This window comes from Camelus dromedarius, chromosome 30, assembly GCF_036321535.1.
Source record: "Camelus dromedarius isolate mCamDro1 chromosome 30, mCamDro1.pat, whole genome shotgun sequence".
In the NCBI taxonomy this organism is placed as follows: Eukaryota; Metazoa; Chordata; class Mammalia; order Artiodactyla; family Camelidae; genus Camelus; species Camelus dromedarius.
In genome coordinates, this window is record NC_087465.1 from 22716171 (window position 1) to 22739543 (window position 23373).

The following is a 23373-nucleotide window of genomic DNA, read 5'->3' on the forward strand; positions in this document are numbered from 1 at the left end:
AGAACAAAATAGAGCTGAAGAATATAATAATTGAAATAAAAAAATAGACTTGAAGGAAACAACAGTAGACAGATGATACAAAAGAATGAATCGGCAAGCTAGAAGACAGAGTAGTGGAAGTCACTGCAGCTAAACAGAGAAAAATAAAAATGATTTTAAAAAGTGAAGCTAGGTTGAGAGACCTCTGAGACAACATCAAGCATACTGACATTTGTATTAAACAGGTCCCAGGACAAGAGAGATAAAGGATCAGAGAAATTCACTGTAGAAATAATAGCTGAAAACATCCCTAATCTGGGAAAGGAAACAGACATCCAGGTCCAGGATAGAAAATCAAAAAAAAAAAAAAAAAAGATTAATGCAAGAGACAAGACACACTGTAATTAAAATGCCAAAAAAAAAAAAAAAAGATAAGTAAAGAATAATAGAAACAGCAAGGAAAAGCAACTAGAGTTGAACCTTGAACAACATGGGATTGAACTGCAAGGGTCAAGACAAACATGGATTTTTTTTCAATAGTAAATACTACAGTACTACACAAACCCCAGACAGTAGAATTGGCCGATGCAGACGCATAGATATTGAAGAACTGTGGTTTCAGAAGAACTGTGGATGTGAACAGCCAACTATAAGGTTCACACAGAGTTTTGACTGCACAAAAGGTTGGTAACCATAGCTATGTACAAGAAAACTACCATAAAACTATCAGAAACTGCAGCCAAAAGAAAGAGTGGTATAAAAGTTTCAAAATATTGAAAGGCAGAGACCAACAAACAAGAATACTCTACCAGGTAGGGCTGCAGTTCAGGTTTGAAGGTGAGATCAAGAGTTTTACACACAGGCATAAACCACAGCAATGTGTTTTTTTGAACCAGCTCCTGGAGTAATGGAAATAAAAGCAAAAGTAAACAAATGGGATCTAATTAAACTTAAAAGCTTTTGCACAGCTAAGGATACCATCAACAAAATGAAAAGACAACCTACAGAATGGAAGAAAATATTTGCAAATGAGGTGACTGAGAAGGGACTAATATCCAAAATATACAAACAGCTCGTACATCTTAATATCAAAATAAACAAGCAACCCAATTAAAAAATGTGCAGAAGACCTAAATAGACATCTCTCCAAGGAAGACAGACAGACGGCGAACAAGTACATGAAAAAGTGCTCAATATTGCTAATTACCAGAGAAATGCAAATCAGAACTACCATGAGATATCACCTCACACCAGTCAGAATGGCTATCATTAAAAAGTCTACAAATGATAAATGCTGGAGAGGGTGTGGGAAAAAGAGAACCCTCCTTCACTGTTGGTGGGAATGTAAATTAATGCAGCCACTATGGAGGACAGTATGGAGGTTCCTTAAAAAATTAAAAATAGACTTACCATATGATCCAGCAATCCCACTCTTGGGCATATATCCAGAGAAAAAACATAATTCAAAAGATACATGTACCCCAATGTTCATAGCATCACTATTTACAATAGCCAAGACATGGAAACAACCCAAATGGCCATCAACAGTTGAGTGGATAAAGAAGATGTGGTATTTATATACAATGGAATACTACTCAGCCATTAAAAAGAATGAAACCTTGTTCTTTGTGACATGGGTGGACCTCGAGGGTATTATAATAAGTGAAATATGTCTTACAAAGAAAGAAAATACCATATGATTTTGCTTATATATGGAATCTAAGAAGCAAAACAAATGAACATTACATAACAAAATAGAAACAGAGTCATAGATACAGAGAACAAACAGGTGGTTGCCAGAAGGAGGGGTGTGGGAGGGCAAATGAAGTAGGTAAGGAAGATCAAGTGGTGCAGACTTCCAGTTGCAAAGTAAATGAATCACGGGAATGAAATGTACAGCATGGGAATATAGTCAATAATTCTGCAATATCTTTGTATAGTGACAGCTTGTAACAAACTTATAGAAGGGATTGTATTGTACTGCACAGAAATATCAAATCACTATGTTATGCATCTGACAGAGTGTTGCACATCAATTATACTTCATTTAAAAAAGGAAAAGGAAGACTGTATGTTTTACTTTTGAGGACTTTGAAAACACTAGCGAGCACAGATCCAACACACACATGTACATACACATAAACACAGACACACACAAACTTAAGTACAAGCAGAGATAAGAGGCTTCAAGGACATAGTTGGTCACTGAGGATTTGGTGCAGTTATAATACAAATGCCAGAGAATCAGTAAGGCAGAGATGAAAGAGTTTGGCTCAATTAATTAAAAACAGATGCATAAGGGACATTGGGCATCAGGTATTACAAAGTGTCAATGTAGGGTTATCAGCTGCCAACAAACGTACCACCCTGTTGGTGGTTGTTGATAACGAGAAAGGTCATGCATGTGTGGGAGCAGGATACAGCGGAATAATGCTCTGTGCCTTACCCTCAATTTTGCTGTAAGCATAAAACTTCTCTAAAGAAATAAAGTTTTAATCATTTTGTTTTAATAAAAAGGTAAAAAAATAAGTAATACATACATAAATTGCTGTGTGGGTGTATATAGTTAGTGTTTTAATTTCCTAGCAGGTTCATTTATCACCAGACATATGAGATAAGATCGAAGACACTGAAAATGATCATATTTATTGAATTCAGTAGAGCAATCGTACCTCGACCTCTGAATTTTGAGCACATGTCTCTGCATGAAAATTTCAGTGTGAGGGGAGAAATCACGGAGGCAAAATCTGCCTTCCTAGTGTTGGATCTAGTTTTTTACCCCTGCACATTTCACATCGTGGTGTTTTAAATATTTGAGGTCACCTGCCATAACCCTTTTAGAGCTCTCTATTGGAAAGTCAGCTTTTCTAACTTTTCCTAAGATGATTTTTGATGTACTGAATCAGGGAAAATGTCTTATGATTTTAGTTTAAATTTTTACTATTTGAAAGGAAAAAATAACTTTTTAAAGTTAAATCACAATGTGATCTATATTGATCCTCAGTGAGTAAGCTGCCAAGTATTGTTTCTATATATGATAAGTGCTACTCAAACTTTATATTTAAACTATAGGAACAGAAAGACTAGGACTTGGGACACGGGAAGGCCCCACCCCCTCCGTCCTGAAAGGGAGAATTATAAGGAAATCTACAAATTAGTTTGTTACATCATTACAAACTGTGTGCTGATTCAAGGAGACATTACTAAAAGGTGATACGCTACAAGCTATTTACTTTCTTAAAATTAGTTTTGACTGAAGAATGTGGAGATCTCACTGAGCTTAAGGAATTTGGGAAATTTGTCAAACTCCTGGAGTTAGCCAAACTGCGAAATTAAGAGCATAAATCATCCAGATTGCCAAGTCTGCCCAAGGCTTCTCACCCAAACTGCAAGGATAGAGGGTCCAACGACAAAGTTAGAGGGAAGAGTCCACACAAGGCCACGCTCCCTTCCAACACCAACCATAAGTTCAGGGGGCCCCCTAAACCACTCTCATATTCAAAGGACTCAAAGTATTCCACTGAAGACCATCATACTTAATGGTTATGTTTTACTACTGGAAACGAATACAGATCAAAAATGAGCCAAAGGAATACATTCAGAGGAGAAGGTTCCACTGTCCTCAGAATATATTCCCACCCTGGTAGCAAAGTATGACAATCCCCATGGGGTACCTGCCAAGCAGGGAGGCACACCTGAGCTTCAGTGTTCAGAGTTTTTATTACAGCTTCATTCGGAAGGTATGCTTGTTTGCTTGTTTGCTTGCTTGCTTTCTTGATTGCCCACAGGATTGGACTCCGTATCTTGGTCAGTTGATACTACATAACCCAAAGCCCCTACCCTAAATTATATGCTTTGATTTTCTCTTGTATCCAGTCCCCATCCTAATCATGACATGGATTACTTCCACAAAGCCAAGGGCAAAGTTCAGACCTCCTTTTGACCTAGGCAAACACAGTCACTATTTAAGGACCAAGTATGTGATTGCATATTAAAAAAAATAATAATAACAAACTGAACACCTAGCTGGAAACACTGAACACTCATTGACTTTTAAGAATAGGAATGCAAAGTAAAGGACAACTTTAGTGCTGCTCAGTATTAACATGACCGAGTTCTAGTCTGACACATTTCAAAGCAAATCCAAGGACAGTGCTACGAAAATTAATTAATCAATATACACAGGTACACCAAAATACATAAGCGAGTATATAAATTGCTAAAGAAAATTATAGCTAAACTTTTGAAGAATTTTAGATGTTGATGTAATTATATGACCATTATTTTGCTCTTATTCTATGAGACCTAACGTGGATTAAATCAATATTAAATATGTAGATTCTTTATAATAAATTATTAACTTAATCTCTACAGCAAAATAATTTTTCTTATAATCTGTTTTCATAGAAATGTTAAAATAAGGGATTTATCCATAATAAACTATTTTCACAAAATTTATCTTGTGGAATGGTTCACAGTGTCCAATCTCTATATACATATCCTACAGAGAATACAAGAAACTATTTATTTACTATGCGAAAACAGAATTCTTTAAAGGAAAGCCAAAGAGGGTAAGGAAAATGGGCAGTATTTAACTAAAACTTTATTTCCCAATCTTGATTCAAATTTGTCATATTTTTCAGGTTTCATGTTTCTTCTGATGTCTATTATTTGGCAACTGTACTCTGTAGAGAATTCTAGTTTTTAAGACACCTGAAGCTTCCAGTATAACATACACTGACAATAAAATTTAATACTGTGGAGCTGACATATTGGTATCATACATTAAGGAGAAAAATCCACCCTCAATTTTGTGCCAACAATGGCAATGTCTCACAATAGCGCAGCTCTTTTAAACATTCAGAAGCATTTCTTACATCTAATCTCACTGTGAGACACGTTTTTCAGCCACTGTTACTTTCTTTATTCACATGTATGAAATGTGTTGTCCAAAAATGGAAATTCTCATCATGTCTATAATAGCCTGACACTAAAACCCATGTCTTATGACATTTAGTCCAAATTTCTTTCCAGCAGAATATGTTGTTTTTCTTACCAAAAGCAGGGCATAGTTCTTTTTCAGTTGAAGTATCTCTTCCTTAGAAAAGACTTCCCTGATATCAGTGATCAGGCTTTAAAAACTAAAACAAAACAACTATGTCTATGTTTTTGTTGCACCATATGCCTTCTTTTCTTTGCACTTACTACAGGTATAATTTTACTTGTCTTCTGCTGATTTGGTGATTAATGTTTATTTCCCACCGAGAATTGTGGGTTCTTTAAAGGCAGTGGCACTGAGATATTTACAAAGATTCTTACAGAAGAAGAAACTTATGCTCAGTGCTAGAATCCTGGTCATACAGGTGTCCAAAGCCTGGCTTTTCCATTTTTTACCATAACCAAGTATATTTTCTTAAATATAACAGGGATTCAACACAGATCCATCAATTAAGTTATTTAATTAAAATATTACTATATATCAGTAACCATCTCCCCTAATTTTCCTACATAAACTATTTCCCATATTTATTTATGTAAGGAAAAAGAACTCCCATATACATTTAAAAGGGGTATAGGGGAATTTTCCTTACATATATATTTAGTGAACTGTGTGATTTTGTTCAACAGTCTTCAGAATTCTAATCATGTAAGTTATTTTTTATTGAACTGTGGTTGATTTACTATGTTGCATTAATTTCAAGTGCATTGCAAAGTGATTCAGTCATGTAACATTTTTGATCCCCTCCTGACCTTTTGTTTATGTGAACAATAGGGAAAAACTAGGCTGATATACATGACAAAGATATTTTAACAAACATGAAGAATTTCAGCAATCACCAAGCTTCAGCATTTCTCCTTCTGACGATGGTAACTGCAAATGCAGTGGACAACCTGGAACGTGCTGCCTGTGTTCCAAGGGACTTAAGGATTATGAACATGGAGGTTTCTGTGTCAGTGGCACACAGACAGCAGGCTCTCACATCAGCTCCTTGGAGCTTCAGTTCAAGGATATAAACAGTCTTTGCTTCACGTTCTGACCAGTAGCTGCTACAAATAACTGTGCTTTACAAGAGAAGAAGCGGTGCAGACCAGTGAATGTAGAGACACGGCGACCGCTCTAGGTGAGATGCAAAAACAGTGGTTTAACCATAGACACACTCAGTGCTCGATGAAAATGCTTCTTGTCCTTCGATAGGACGTATTAAGAACATGATGCATTTTTCTTTTGAACAAAATTTCAGTAAATAATATTTATAACAGAGAGAGAGAAGTATCGTAAATTCTTTATCCAGAAGTCTCAATGTTCTGGTACTTGAAAGACTTGGGACTTCTCATCCATTTCCAAGTAGGAATCTTCCCGTTGTCTGGCCCTTTCTGATTCTCTTCAGAGTGCCAGCTCCCTATGACAGTCAAAGGCAAGCCCTATTTTTATTTTTTATTTATTTATTTATTTTGAGTGACCAGCCACCTATTTCTAGTGTTGCAGTTCTTAGAGCTGCTCTTTTGTCCTGGTCATCAAACCCTTGTTTTGTTAGTTCTCTTCAATTTACCCCCCCTTATAGGCATGGGGCTCTGTCTTTCTCCCACTGGATCTTCTAGGAACCAACACAGGGTCAACATTTCTCATCAGCTCTGCTCCCTGCATTCTTTTCCTGCCTCGCCTCTCTTAGTCAATTCTGTTGGGCAGTTAACCTGGCCTGCGGAACAAAGCCTCAAGTTCCCGACATGGCATATGAGATCCTTGCGGAAGGAGTCTCACCTGTATCTCTTCTGTCTCATTTCTCGATGTCCCTGCCTTGCCCTACGTGCTCCCGCAGTACTTTGTGCGTTAGCCGATTACAGCACATCGCAACGCACTGTGATCATCCAGTGACTGACGTTTCCTTGCTAGACTATTATCTTCCTGAGGGGAAGAACAGAGAGTGACTCGGACATCACTTCATTTCCAATGCCCAGCCATTATTTGGTAGCCATTCAAAACCTCATTAAATTAAATGATAAAAAATGAATGAATAAAAGACAACAGTAGTTAGATTCTTAAGGGCAAAGAATGCAGTCACAGACTCCCATGCAATCTCTTTAAGGTCAACCACAGCGCTCTGAACAACAGTAAAAGTATTAGTGGTAATAATAACAACAACTACACGTTCAACAACTATTGCAACATTAAAACCAGTTGCTGAAATTACTCGAGCATTTGCAATGCACCTGTCTCTGTGCTAAGTGCCTTAAACACAGCTTATAATTCAATTTGTCAGTGTTTGTTGAACTGACAAACTTTGCTATATGACAGCTCTCACATTGCATAAATTAACGACACTCTTTGGACTAATTGCCAAATACCTTGTCACTTTGCATGATTTTAAAGCATTTCTGTAGTAAACTGAATAAATTCTCACCACAGTGCACACAAAGTGGCAAAACTGTAAACAAAATATTTAGTAAGCTTGATTCACTAGAGACTATTCTTACTCCAGATTAATGCATAGCGGGCAAGATTTTCGTCTAATTGTACACCTTTGCTAGCCAGGTTAAATCACATTATTAAAACGTGTCACTGTAATTTTGAACACGGTCATTTTCAGTCCCAGTCTAAGGAAAATTCCAATGAATATTTAATTTTTATTTTTTTAAAATTTAAATAAAACATACAAGGTTTCTAGATATTCTTTCCTAAGTACCCACTTAAATCAATTTTTAAAAACTCCCTGATAACACTGTTAGCTCCAAGTACAGCACAGTGATTCAATGTTTCTATGCATTACACAGTGATCTCCATAATAAGTCTAGTTACCATCGTCACCATATAAATACATTACTATGTTATTGACTATATTCCCCACGCATTTCATCACTGTGACTCATTTATTTTGTAACTAGAGGTTGGTACCTTTTAATCTCCCTCACCTATTTCACTCATCCTCCCAACCTCAGCCCATCTGGCAACAGCCTGTCTGCTCTCTGTACCAATGACTCTGTTTACGTTTTGTTATTTGTTTTGTTTTTTAGGTTTCATATAAAAGTGAAGCATATGGTATTTGTCTTTCTCTGTCTGACTTATTTCACTTAGCAAATTAACCACTAGGTCCACCCATGATCCCAAATGGCAAGATTTCATTCTTTTTAATGGCTGAGTAACATTATGTCATCTATTATATATATGTGTACACACACACATAAATATATATCACATCTTCCTTATCCATTCATACATTGATAAGAACTTAGGTTGCTTCCATATCTTGGCTATTGTTAATGATGTTGCAATGAACATAGAGGTGCATATATCATTTTAAATTAGTGTTTTTGTTTTCTTCAGATAAATACGAAAGAGTGGAATTGTTGGATCATACAGTAGTTCTATTTTTCATTTTTTAAAGAACCTCAAACTATTTCCCATAGTAGTTGCACCAATTTACATTCCTACCAACACTGTGTGAGGAGTCTCTTTTCCTCTCATCCTTATCAACACTTATTTGTTGTTTTTTTGATAACTGACCATTCTCATAGGTGTGAGTTGATGCCTCACTGAAATTTTGATTTGCATTCCTCTGATGAGTAACGATATTGAGCATCTTTTCATGTGTCTGTTAGTCACCTGTCTTTCTTCTTTGGAAAAATGTGTATTCAGTTCCTCTGCCCATTTTTAATCAGGTTGTTTGTTTTTTGATGTTGAGTTGTATGAGTTCACTGATTTTTGGATAATAACCATTTATCAGATATAACATTTGCAAGTATCTTCTCCCATTCAGTAGGCTGCCTTTTCTTTTTGTTTATAATTTCCCTTGCTGTGCAAAAGCTTTTCATTTTGATGTAGTCCTAATCATTCATTTGTGCTTTTGTTGCCCGTGTGTGAGGACATATACCAAAAAATAAAATAAAATAAAATATCACTAAGACCAATGTCAAAGAACACACTGCTTATGTTTCCCTCTAGGAGTGTTATAGTTTCAGGTCTTACCTTTAAGTCTTTAATCCATTTTGAGTTTATTTTTGTATACAATGAGAAAGCAGTCCAGTTTGATTCTTTTGCATACAGTTGTCCAGTTTTCCCAACACCATTTATTGAAGAGCTGTTTTTCTCATTGTGTATTCTTATATTTTTGATCATAGATTAATTGATCATGTAAGTGTGGGCTCGTTTCTGGATTTCTATTCTTTTCCATTGAGCTATGTGTCTGTTTTTGTGCCAGTACCATGCTGTTTTGATTACTGTAGCTTTGTAGTACAGTTTGAAATCAGGGAACATACTTCCAGCTTTGTTTTGTTTTGTTTTGTTTTAAAAGGCTGTTTTGGCTATTCAAGATCTGTAGTGATTCTGTACAAATTTTAGAATTATTATTCTAGTTCTGTGAAAAATGTCATTGGTATTTTGATAGAGGTTTTGTTAAATCTGTAGATTGCCTTGGATAATAAGGTCATTTTAACAGCATTAATTCTTACAATACATGAGCGGAGTATATCTTTCCATTTGTTTCTGCTCAAATCAATTTCTTTCAACAATGTCTTATACTTTTCTGAGGTAGCCCTTGGTTAGATTTATTCTGTGGTATGTTATTCTTTTTGATGCAATTGTAAAGGTAAATTGTTTTCTTAAATTCTCTTCCTAGTAGTTTGTTGTTAGTGTATAGAAATGCAGTGGATTTGCATATATTAATTTTCTTCCTGCAACTTTGCTGAATTCATTTATGAGTTCTAATAGTTTTTGGTGGCTTCTTTAGAAATATATATATATATATTCCTCTGTCATCTCATTTTGCTTAATTCTCTGCTTTTATTTCTATCTACTAGGTAGTTTGCTAACATTTTCTGATCTTGGCAAAGTGGCCGGATGTGGGAGATGTCCTCTGTGGCTCAACAGCACACTCCTCCCTGGTCACCAGAGCTGTGTGTTCCAGGGATGCCCCTTGTGTGGGCTGCATGGGCCTCCCTGTTGTGGTGGGACAACTGCTGTGGCACATTAGTAGGTGGAGCTACCTCTCAGCTCAGTTGGCTGCTGGGCTCTGCTTCATATAGAAGCTGTCAGCCACCGGGGGGTAGGGCTGGGCTTCAATTCAGCTGGTTTCCTAGTCTGGGGACCCTTGAGGCTGGTGCCTGCCCACTGGTACGTCACTTTGGGTCCTGGCATGACTGTCAGTGGGGCCCCGGAGCTAGCAAGCTGGTTGGTGGGGCTGTCCTGGGCGCAGTAGTGTAGGCAGTTGCTCAGCCCAGGGGGTCCTAGGACTGGTGCCAACTGACGTGGGCATGGGTGAGCCCCTCAATGCTTATAGGTCAGAGGGAGGACTCCTAAATTGCTCCTGTCAGCACTAGAGGTAGAAAGGGCTCTCCAAATGCATGTAGCCTGCGTCTGTGTCCCCAGAGGACGTCTTGGTTTTCTCCTGCCCCTATGGGACACTCTCCAAGACCTGCACGTGCATCCAACCCAGGCCCTTGTCAACATACTGCCTCTGCCCTGGGTACCAGTGCGTGTGAGGTTTTGTGCGTGCCTTTTAAGAGCAGGGTCTCTGTTTCCTCCAGCTGTCTACCTCTCTCCTACACAAGCCACACTAACTTTTAAAATCAGATATTCTGGGTGCTTGTCTTTTAAGGACCCACAGGCTGGGAAGCCCAGTGTGGGGCTCAGACACTTTGTTCCATCATGTGATCATCCTGCCATTTGGAGGTTGCCTAACTGGAGGTGTAGGTCTTAGTCTTGACTCTAGCGTGTCTCCAACCGTTCTACTCATCTTGTGGTTTCTTTCCTATTTCTTCAGTTGTTGAAAATCTTTTCTTCATGTTGTTCTCATTGATAGCTGCTCTGCAAACAGTTGTAATTTTGGTGTGCTCATGGGGGAAGGCGAGCTCAGAGCCTTCACACTCCACCATCCGAGCCACATCTCACCAGTGAATAATTGAATAGATTTTGCCTAACTATATTTAAAAAAATAGTATGGCTTCACCATTGCTAAATTTACTACAATCTTCACAGCTATCCAGCTTCTGTTAGGCAACCATATTTTGAACTATTAAATGTGTATACAACATTATCAGAATAGTACACATTTAAAAACCCACTCACAATCCCATCATTCTAAAATTTGTCTAACGTCATTTTTCTATAATTTCTATGCCTTATCAACACACATATTTCAAATATTGTAGTTAATGATACATAAAATTTTATGTTTTACTATTTTATTGTATACATTATAATCATATCTTATTGTTTTATATATTCTTAATTGACCTTTGAAATGATTGCATTATATTCCATTCAGGTAATGCACTGTTATTTGCTACACCACTACCGTATTACTGAATAATCTGGGTTGCCAGCAACATTTTATTCATACTGGCAAGAAAGCTGTAATAGATATTATTGTTCATTTTATATTTACTTCATCATTTCAGGATGAATTGCCATGCATGGGATTACTAATTTGGAAACTATGCACATTTTCCTGTTTGTTGTAAGAAATACTAATGTTGTGGTTTAAACCTGGAATCTTTACTTCAACCTTATTCATAATTATGTAAATAAACACAATATAGTGTTCTGAAGCTTTAAAGTATCATAAGAAGCACAAATAGAAGAATGAACAAACTTGTCAAGAACCTCCCTCATGAAAGTAAAATGCAGAGAAGACAGAGTTAGAAGTAAAAGCATTCATTTAAAAATATGTATTGAATGCTGCCTATGGGCCAGGTACTACTAATTAAATGTAATCCTATGAATTACTTTTTTATGTCAAGAAAATTATTTTTCAATTATATTCTAAGTGCTTATTAGAAAGGTTATATTTTTACTATGATTCAGAACATCTTTCTTAATATTTTTAATAGTTGTCATTTTTTCCTGTTGATTTTCATGGAATTTTTCAAGTAGATTGTCACATAATTTGCAAATAATGATAGCTTTGGTCTCTACCATGTTTTAAATATTTACACATGTTAAGGCTCTCTTGCAAAAGACAAAATGAACAGGTGTTTCTAAGAAATTCTGAAGTGCTGGCTCAACGTGTAAATACCGTCACATAATCCGCAAAGGGGAAGGGCAATCACAACGCTTCTAACTGAAAGTTTACAAAGGGAACATAAAGAACGAAGTTGCATTTTTGCTTTACAGAAATATAAGAGGCCAAAAGTGCTACAGTCACAAATGCCAAATATGAAGGAAGAAATTAGAAAAAAAATGCTATTTTCGTAAAATTAAGAATAAACTAATTTTATGTGCAGTATAAATCTTGAACTAAGCTTATATTGAGGTTAAAGTGATGTGGACCATCTATGGTGAATATGAGCACTTTCTATGTAAAAATCTATATAAAGGTATATATTATGACACACATGGAGCAAGAAAACATATCTTTGACACTGAAAAATTTAGATTATTAATAATTATAACAGGAAGATTCATATTGCTATAGAATGAAAATGTTTTTCAAATTAGCTCAAAATTAATATGCTTTCAGAAAATATTTTGCATGGCTATATAGAATTTCCCTATTTGTACTACAAATTAATACCAAAAGAAAATGTACATGATAAAACATGTTGTAGCCTCCAAAATATGCACTGTAGACAAATATTAAATGTTCTGTTTTACATTAACTAAATAGTTTTACTAAATCTAAAATAAGTGTCTAACTATATGCTTAAAATATTCAAGGTCACCCAAAAATAAAATGACTAGGAAGGAAATTGGAAAGTCAGGTGATTGTGAATCCATTTTACTGAATTATTTTATACTCACCCCAAAAGTTTACAGAGTCAGGAAATGTCAAAAGAATTTCAACGTGTTTGGGAGTAAATCTTAAATCATAATTGAATACAAATATTTTGCAAATCAATTCATATTGACAATAAAGTGCAGTATTACACATAATTCCCCCTGCTGCCTAAAATGTTTACCTAAAATATTTGAAAGACTATGTTTTTCTGCTACAAGGAAATTTTAATTAATTCTCTGCTTACATTGTCTTGGCGATTGCTTCCTTTGTTCTTAAGTGAATCTAGCCCAATTACAGGGTACTATTAATATTATCAGGTAATACTTCTTGGCAGCACAGAATTAAGCTGCGACTCAGAGTAGTTTTAGATTACCCTGTTCTGCGCAATTTCTCCAAGTATTTTTTGTCTGTAAAATACTTTTTGGGTTCTCTGCCAACAGAATATTTTTTAATCATTTTATGGGGTAATATGATAGAAGCAGTAACAATAAATGCTTTTATTTCTTTCCCTTATATATTAAAATTTAGAGCAGTTTTCTGTGATCTTTACTCTGCCAAAAGTTTGTTTTTAAAATAATTTCAAGTACTGACTATAATAAGTAATTCAAAACGTCAAGTCTGTTTTAATGCATAACGGCCACCATTTCCTGAACTTACTATATATACCTATCATGGAATTTATCAGCCACCAAGGAAGATAAGTTCAGAGATATTTAATAACTATTTACTGTCTACTGTGTCCAGGGCACTGCATGATTCGGCAGCAAATGGAGGAGTGGACACAGTCCTTGCCTGAAGCCGATGACAAGAGATCTGACTCTGAGTTCATCTCCAGGTCTAAGAGTTTGTTTTCCCATGCCGATGTAAACAATGACACACAGCCGTGCAATATGAATGAGTGACATCATTAGTGGAGAGCTGAGAGAATTCCTCCAACTGTAAAAGACAAATCTAGTCTTTGAGGGTCACAAAAATGGCACAGAACTTACAAAATTCATCATAAACTGTTCTGAATTTCTATAAATGCTGTTCCCTTTCATGTATCTAGCCCCGTGTGGACCTGTGTAACAGCAGACAGTTTGGACAAGACTAGAGATTGGAGACATTCTGCTTCTTTACCAATATCAGCAGAAATCAGAAAGATAATGTGAATATTTGGTATTTGATAGGGAGAGACCTACAAAGTCAGGAAGGCCTGGCAAGTTCGAGGAACAGCAGGGAGATATGTGTGGCTGGAATTGAGGGAGTAAAAGTTAGAAAGGGCAGGTGAGATCAGAGTGAAATGGGCTGATCCTGCAGCCTTCTGGGCAACAGAATTAACTTTGGCTTTTCTTCCCAACTTTATTGAGGTACTATTGACACAAATTGTATATTTTTAAGGTGTACAGCTTGATGATTGGATGTAAGTATACATTGTGAAATGATTACCTACAGTCAAACTAATAAACATATCCATCACCTCACATAGTTACCAGTTCATGTGTGTGTGTGTGCGCGTGGTCAGAACACTTCAGGTCTACTCTATTAGCTAATTTCTAGTAAATGATACAATATTAACTATAGTCACCAGGCTTTAAATTAGGTTTCCAAGACTAATACATCATATAACTGAAAGTTTAACCCTTTGACAAACAGCTCCCCATTTCTCTACCACCCCCGCCCTCCCAGTTCCTGGTAACCAGCATTCTGCTCTCTGTTACTATGAGTTTAAGGTTTTTGGATTCTATGTATAAGTGAGCTCAGGCAATATTTGTCTTTCTGTGTCTGGGTTCTTTCATTCAACATAATGTTCCCCAGATTTACCTATGGTGTCATAAAGGCAGGCTTTCCTTATTTTAAGGGCTGAATAGTATTCCATTGTGTATGTGTATATATATATATATACACACACACACATACATATATATATATATATATTCTTTATCCATTCATCTGTCTATGGACACTTTGCTTGTTTCACATCTTAGCTACTGTGAATAATGCTGCAGTGAACTTGGGAATGCAAAGATCCTTTTGAGATAGTGGTTCCCCCCATCTTTGGATGTACACCCAGAAGTGGGACTGTCTGATAAGAACCTTGACAAACATTGAAGGGTTTGACACCAAGTAGTGGTCTGATCTGATGCATATTTTTACAGCATCATTCTGCAGGTGGAACTGGCAACAGGCTGGAGGGTTGGGGCAAGGGAGGAAGCAGGGAGAGGAGTGCGGAGGTTATTGCTGTATGAAGGTGAGATGTGGTAGTACCTCTGACTAGGACTGTAGCAGTGGATGGGGACAGAAGTGGGTGGATTCTTAATGTATTCTGAAGGTAAAGCTGACAGAGCTCGGCTCTCAACCTTTTAGGTTTTATTTATTAAATCAATGGGAAGATGGGGTTGCCTTTATTTTGGACGGTAAGAGAGCAGCAGAGGAGTCGGCTCACGAAGGAAGGTCAGTGGCTCAGTTTTAAGCACGCTGACTTTGGCATCTGAGTGGAGAGGTCAAGTGGGAACTTGAATAGGCAAGTCTCAAATGCTTCCCACTTCACTTCTCTGAGCCTACAGGGCTGTATCTTGGCGCTTTCAATGATGACCAAACATACTCACTCTGGTGATTTTAACATCTGGGTTTTCTTCTTATTCTGGACCACACTGCTTGTTGGGAAGTGGCCACCTGGACTCCACTGTTGTTTTTACTATTTTATTATTCCCACGCTTAACCCAATAGTCTCTCACATGTAAAGAGCCATCATTCTCTATTTTATGGGCTTCATCTTAAAGGAGCCATTTCTGATTGACAAATACATGATGCCCTTTCCCTGATAAGAGCTAAGCATTTTAAGGGAAAAACATATTTTCAACTTCTTTTAATTCCAAAAGTTCAGCATCATACATACAGAAAAGACAATAGATACACTTGAAAAGCTGTGAGTAAATATTCTATGTGCGTAATGGGATATAGTTGTACAAGTGATGTGAGAAAGGCACGGTTCCAGATTTCCAGGACAATAAAGTTGAAACAGACCAATATGAAACAAAAAAGGAAACATTTAAAAACAAAATAAAATGAATAAGAGGAGTAAATCCTGGCCCATGGGGAAAAGTTAAGCATAGAATGAAAAACAGATTGACATTAAGTACTGAGAGTTAATGAGCTACTGACTGAAGACTCAAAGAGTTGAACTTTGATCCATTGTAAAGAGTTTAGCCACAAATCAATATTATAGAGATATAATTTAGAACAAAATCTTATACCTCTAAACTCTCTCTTTCAATAAGCATCTCTGTTCTCTCTCTCTTATATAAAATGTCTTCTTTTATTAAACAAAACTGTCTTGCAAATAAAATTGGATCATATCCTGTACTTGCTGGCTTGGCTAAATAGGACATTGTACTTTCAATGAAAGTGAAGCTAGTGTTAACAAATCTGGTTTTTACAAAAGTAACAGGAACTTTGATTCTTCAGTAAAATTCAATAGGTGGTCATAAGAGAAGAGAAGGTCATATTTAAGAACAAATTATCTTGTAATACATGAACAGAAGAACTTGACAAAGTCAAAGAAACCGAGTTTTAATTTTTTTTTTTTGTAAACGATGAAATGCTTTGCTTATTCAGAGCCATGAGCTTTGCTCTTCTATATTAATTGGGAAGACATTTTACTGTACCTCCTTGAATGCTCGTCCATGACAGCTTTCAGCTTTGCCTCAGCACTAATCTTTCTAGCTCTACTGTAAAGCACTGACCATTGCTTGTTCCCTTGATATAAAGAACTGGTCAGAAGTCCAATAGAACCATTCTTTTTTCTTTCTTTTTTTTTTTTAAATTTTGCGCTAAAAGAATTTGAGGTGCTGGATACAGTATTCCTCAAACTGTCCTCAGCTTTAGGAATAATATAGTTACCCTGCATTATTCCATATGTAAAATTGGAAAATATTGTGTCCTGCAACATATCCTGGACAAGCTTGGCTGATTCTGCTTTCCCTTTCCTTTCACACCACTGCATCACTAAATAGTCAATGTCTCTATCTTGTCCAAAGGAACTCTGAGAGTATTCGTTTGAACAATCAGATCTCGCTGCTGTTGTCAGTTCAGTCACAGGGGTGGCGCCAGGTAAGACACACAGCTTACATTCCTCAGGGAACATTCTTAAAAATCGCCTTCTATATAATAAGGACAAAACTTCTCTTCTTATTGCTATTTTGTTTCTCTGTTCCTTGACATTTTGTTTTGATTTTCATTTCCTTGCTTTAGGTGGTTTACATTCCCCAAAGATTATGAAGCTGCGTGGAAGGCTCAATTTTCTCATGCATACGAACAGAATATATAAATGTGCCCTTATATAAATAAATAATAATCAACAAAATAATGTTTATAATAATATATTATATTTAAAATATTTATTTTATAAATATAAATATGTTTTATATATAATTTTATATTTATAATATATATTAATATATATATATTATTTATTTATATTCCCATATAGAAAGCATATCCAGGTGAATTCACGTTAAATAAATGAATGCCTAGGAAGCTAAATGTATATCAAATATCTCCTAAGAGGAAGTTTGCTACCAAAAGAATTATGCTGAAACTCCTATTATAGAGAAAGGCTCCTTTCTAATAAGAAAATAAAATTACCTGATGCTATTATCTTTTACTTATATCTAGATTTTCCTATTTTTGACTTAAAAATCATACATACAAAATTTAAGCAAATATTACTCATGGAGATCTTGGGCAAGGGATAACAAGGTACCAGAATGAAATACTTTCAGTAATGTCATATTGGTTGATTACTATTGTATAAATATGACACTGGCTGTAGTTTAATTACATAATTATTATACTGAGATCTCTATCCATTAGCCTCAGCACAATGAAGCCCACATGAACCATCCCCTGCTTGGAAGAAGTTTATAATCTAGTTAAGAAGCACAGTACAATGAGAAATAATTAGAGAATATAGAGACCAAAAAAATGTCAACTGGATGTAGAGAATAAATCTAAGTATCACTGGGAAGAGATTTGGGATCGATGAATAGAGAGGCTGGGACATGTGGAGGATGCTGAGGATGGAAGTTTTGGAAAAGCAGAAGCTTGCAGAGAAGCCCCAGATATTAAAAATAAAATGAAATGAGTGTTAGTGGGTAAGGGTTGAGGAGATAAAGAGGTTTCCAATTTGCATACATTAGTAATGAAGAAAAGTAGAAAATTAAGTTACGTTAGTACGAGTGAGATCAAATAGTGGGTGATCCTAACACGTCCTTGAAGGAATAGCCCCTAAGGAGCAAACTGTGAAAACCAATGATGAGCAAGTTAAAGGCAAATGTAAAAAGGTGTGCACAAGAGAGAATGGCAGAGAGTAACTTCAGACAGGAGATCAAGTGTGGGGAAATGACATTAATTCAGACGTGAAAGTCATCTAGACCTCATGGGTACAGAGGAAGAAGTTAGAAGACCAAGAGTCACTAACAATGACAGACAGAACCTGCGGGCTCAGTCAGTGTGGATCCCTTCCCCCAGCCTTCCGTGACAGGAGCAGGACCTGTGTGTGAAGCACTCTCCCCCACACGTCCACTTTGAAAACTAGAACGCAGGCTCCACGAAACCAAGGTCCGGCTTGTTTTGTCTCCTGCTCCATTGCCAGTGCCTAAAACAGAGTCTCACTTCAGGAGCTTAAGGAACATTACTTGAATATTTACTATTTTAAAATATAGCTTAAAATCCACCTGTCTTTGAACCTTTCCCTAACTCTTTCAGTGAGCATAGTTTAGGGTAAAAAACATAGATTTTGGGAATCAAGAAGACATGTGTTCAACTAGTGACTACTGCTCGAAAACCTCATAACTAGGACTCACTACTTACGCTGATTCTCAGTTTTCTCATTTGTAAAACAGAAAATACCATCCACCTTGCAGTATTATTATAAGATCTAGAGATTATCGACGTAAAGTGCCTCGCTTACATTCAGGCACATTATTAGTTACCCGATTCACGTAGCTGCTACCTAAGAGCGGGTATCAATCAGATCACCCACTATTTGATCTCCTTTGATCAAATCTTGTGTATTTCTGATTTATATCATTTATCACTTTGCACTAGAGTTAATATGTCTACCTTCTCTCCCTCAATACATCAACTTTTTAGTATGCCAAATGCCAATCTCTTTTATGCACCTAGGAAAAGTCTCTTTCAAAATTCAGCCTTTTCTCGGTCCAATTTTTTTTTTTTTTGATCTATTCAACTAGATTTCAGTACATTATTTTTATGTCTCCTTTTCCTTCTGTATCTTAAAAGTACATAGGTTCCTGTCTGTCTTCACTCCTGGAGTATGAGCTCCATAAAGACAGGGTGGTACCTTCTATTAATATATCCTGGGTACCTCATAAACTACCCTGGGCATAACACTCATCAGATGCAAAAGGAGATGAATATAAAAAATTGTAAAGAAGATATCTTCAATAGAATTTATTCTTAGGGGAAAAAAAAGCAGGCAGTGAAACAAAGAAATCAAATTCAGAGTAGTAACTCTGTCCTGAAGAGAGTTTTGATTAAGTAATCGAAGGTAACAGGAAAGCTCAGAGAAAGAGGGCTTCCTGTTTTTTTTTTTTAACACACCTGTTAAGACATTGAAAATAGCGGCTACTGAATTTCATTTGAGAGTCGGTCTATGTGCTTTTTATTCATTTCTGATTCCAGGAACCAGTGATCACAGGATCTCATTTTGTCAGTCAAGAGCACTCACTAAGCTCCCTCAATGCGCAGAGCAAAAAGGTTGATGAAAATGATCACTAGGCATAAAGATACTGGTCTCTTCTGAGGCTGGTAACTTAATTAGACAGGCAGGAAGAATGAAATGAGTGTAACCACAGCCAATTTCCTATCATAGTCTGAGATAGGGTTGACACTTTGGTGACAGCACCATAGTATCAAGGTATAAAGCTTGGATGTTGAAATTCATCCAGAACAGTGAAAACAAAATCTTTCAGTTGTCATTTGCTATCTTGCAGGATAAACAAATTCTTGCATTTTGTTTTCATTTCAACTAGTTGCTGTGGGCTTAGCTGCAATGAGTAATATATATATATATATATATGTATACATAGAGAGTAAGTGTTTTTTCACTCCTTGAATCTAAATTAATTAATCTACTTAAGCAAGATATAGCTAATTAAGTATTGAAGAACATTTATAAAATTAAAAAACCTATTCATGTGTTTGAACAAAAGCATTGATTTTTCCTGGAAAGTATGATGCTTTTGTGCATATTATATTAAATCCAAATTTTAGCTTCCAATACAGGAAACAGAATACTTTATCTATTAAAAATTGCATGAAAGCTGTATTTTCAAAGTATAGCTTCTAGTAGATAGAAAATTCTGTATACGTGGGACAATATTTCATTATTTATTGATTCACATCCACTAAAAAGAGAGCACACTCTTTTATTTTTAAATGGATGGTATGGGTAAAAATGTGGCTATTTTAATGCACAAATGCCAACATAAAACATTTTTCATTAACCTTTAAGACTGGTTTACAAATACTGAGAGAATTATATTTTTTAGTATTACACTTATATTCACTTTTTAATATTAGGTACCTTACTTTTATACACTGACTTTTTAGTGTTATTGTCGGAGAACGTAATGTCATTGAAAAGAACGTTTAGCAAAATGTAAAATTAGTTTTAGCTTGTAACCTTTTAAAAAATAATGTGAATTACATATAAATGCTTGACTAAAGAAAATAGCACATATATATAAAATCAAAATGATGGTCTTGTAGAGGAAATTTAACTCAAATGGCTACTGGTAGACCTCAAAAAAAAATGATCAATGCTCCTCTTCAACAGCAACGCTTTAATTGTCAAAGGAAATTATAAGGATCTCAAAAAGACGTGCAAACCAAAGATAGAGGAGCTGCAGTGCGCCTGGAAGTGGCTAAGCTCCCAAGCAAATCATCTCTATTAGTTCCTATTCATGATTTAAATTATGCTTTTTTATCTGTTCATAACATGCAGCGTTTTTTTCACCCTCACATTTCTAGGCATTTCAGTTTCTGCTGACATCAATGCATTCCCCAAATAGAACGTTAGTTACCACAATCTTCTGCTAGACATTTAAGTCCATTTGTGTGTTTATTTTTTAAGATGCTTTTTTTTTTTTTTTTGAACCTCCTAACTGCAAGAGGTTTGGGAAGGTAGTGTTAGAATGAATGAGAACTTGTTTTCATGTAGACACTTGATCAACCGTTCCAAAAAAAAAAAAAAAAAAAATCACAGCTTCCTACCTTGAAAACAAACATCTCACGGCGAAGAATGGCTAGGGTGTTAAAGTTCCCATCGCAGATGTTGGGTTTGGCTCCAGGATAGGACGGTCTGCCAGTGGGAGGCCGGGGAGGTTTGGGCCTGTCGTTCTTCCTGGGGTCAGCCGGCGGGATGGAGCGGTGCGGGGGCACCGTTGGCAGAGGTCTTGTTGGTGGAGGAATCTTGTCAGGTGGACCTTTTGAAAACAGAGGACAACATTTGGCTCACTTAAAACTGCCCTAGTGCTGGAAAATATGCTACAGAGGACAATCACACATCAGTGGAGGGTGCAGACTAAGTGAGCTAAGAGGTCTTTAAGATTGTATATTTTCTGAGAAAACAAACCATCTTACCCAACAAACCACTGCCAAGTCTATCAGAAGCTGTCCTCATCATGCTCAATTCTGGATCCGTTACTAGGCTTTCTCTGTTAATTTTTAATGACTTTTTAAATCGCTTCCCCACAATCCTTATTGGAAAAGCTGCTTTCAGAACTTTTTTGGAAGAAGGTGGTATATAAATAATAAATACATTACAACGAATACTGGAACCATGAATGCATGCTTTACCAAAGTTAATCTTAGATTTTGATAGACGATTCTACGCAAATATTTCTAACAGATAAACATTAACAAATCAAAGTTTATTCTATCCTATGTCTCTGACTGTATTTGGTAAACTCTTCCTGACTTTCATTATTTTCTTCTAATGAAATGTTTTGACAACTTGCTGGAAGAATGTTTCATTTGAATACTGAATCTAAAAGACCTATTGATTAAAAGACCACTAGTAAAATATCGATGTGAAGAAGTATTTCTAAAACGAGGTTTCTAAATCACGCCAAAGTTTACATATGTAATTTGGTACAGATGTAAAAGCATCATTTCTCAAAGGATTTATGTTTTTAAAAAGAAATACAGAGCTGTTCACACTTAATATTTAGATATGGCAAGAACACTCTTGCAGACCCTCAGTCTAGACGACTAATTCATGAGGTCATGAGAAAGAGCTTCTTTTCAGTTAACTACTCAGGCAGAATTTCTGATGACACACACACAGCATACGCTGCTCATTCAACATAGGAGCTATTTGGGTTTGAGACCCAGACATGTCTCTTTTCTCAGCAGTAGCACAAAAGTTGACCTTTCTTTCAAAACTTATTTTAACCCTGAGAGAATGTTCACCGCTGAGACACTGAAATTGAAAAACTAATGAATGCAAAACAAATTAGTGAACTTCAACTACATTATTTAAAAATGCAAATGACATCTTCTGGATATTGGATATTAACATACAGCCAGCACACATTTGTCTTCGTGTTGTAACATGAGCGTCACTTCATTACTTTTGTAAAGCATATACTCTAAATGTAAATTATAAATGTCAAGTTCTTAACAACTTTGTGTTAAATAAATGTCTTTATAAAGGTCAGTGGTTCTATTGAGGGAGTTAGGATTACAGTAAACATGGGTAATATTCTTTCTCCTTTTCCTCTTAATTTGCATTCATTGACTGGCGCCCATAAATTGAAATGGTTTGACCCTACTAGAAATTTAGTTCGAATTATGTATTAGTAAACTTAGCCATTTGTTACCTTTTGCTCTTAGACAATAACTACATGCTTTTGAGGTCATTTTATTACATCCGTCTCACATGAGTATTTTCACACCTCTAAATTGATTTGTCTAGGAACCATCTAACATCAACTATCATAAACTGAGAGTTAATTTGTCAGCTTTCACCAAAGTCTTAGTATCTTCTATGAAAGTCTCCTATATCTCATTGATTTTATTGTTTATATTCACTTATTACATTTTTACCTGAATTTTAAATACTAAAGTTTATCAGATCTTTATTATAACTTCAGGTTTCATTTAAACTCAATAAGAAAACTTTATCAGTGCATGGACTTTCCCATAATTTGCATACTCTGACATCTGGGCTGTTGCCAACCAAACCTGATTGACAGAAGACTTTTGCCAATAAACCAGATTCTTTTTTTTCAATATTTGTCTCTCTAATATATGTGGAGCATCTATCTCAAAAAAAAAAAAAAAAAAAAAAACCCACAGCAGAAATTCTGGACTTCACTGCAAGGTTAACCAAACGAATTAGTGATATCCTACCATATATCTTCTGGATGCCCTGCAAATCATCATTAGGTAGTTTGAAGTTGTCAGTTTCCATGTACTGGTAAAACGGAGCCATGATGGCAGTCGGGTCATTGGAATGCTCCAATCCCAAAGCATGTCCCAGTTCATGAACTGCTACGAGAAATAAGTCATTTCCTGTGAAAATGAGAAGAAAAGACACTATGGTAACTAACATCCAAGGACAGAGTTGAAAAGGGCAGTTTGATATTATCAACGTTTTACCCAAGAAAAATAA

At 36.0% G+C, this 23373-nt stretch overlaps 1 protein-coding gene across 2 annotated transcripts in view; it reads right to left on the reverse strand.

Moving 5' to 3' along the window:
• MMP16 (matrix metallopeptidase 16) overlaps positions 1-23373 on the reverse strand; it is a 274903-nt gene that overhangs the window by 51532 nt on the left and 199998 nt on the right. For both annotated transcript variants that reach the window (XM_010980548.3, XM_064480923.1), the window contains exons 5-6: positions 23112-23273; positions 20970-21181 (exon numbers count right to left, since the gene is read on the reverse strand). In XM_010980548.3, the coding sequence (XP_010978850.1) occupies positions 20970-21181; positions 23112-23273 (374 nt within the window). The remainder of the gene's footprint in view (positions 1-20969; positions 21182-23111; positions 23274-23373) is intronic.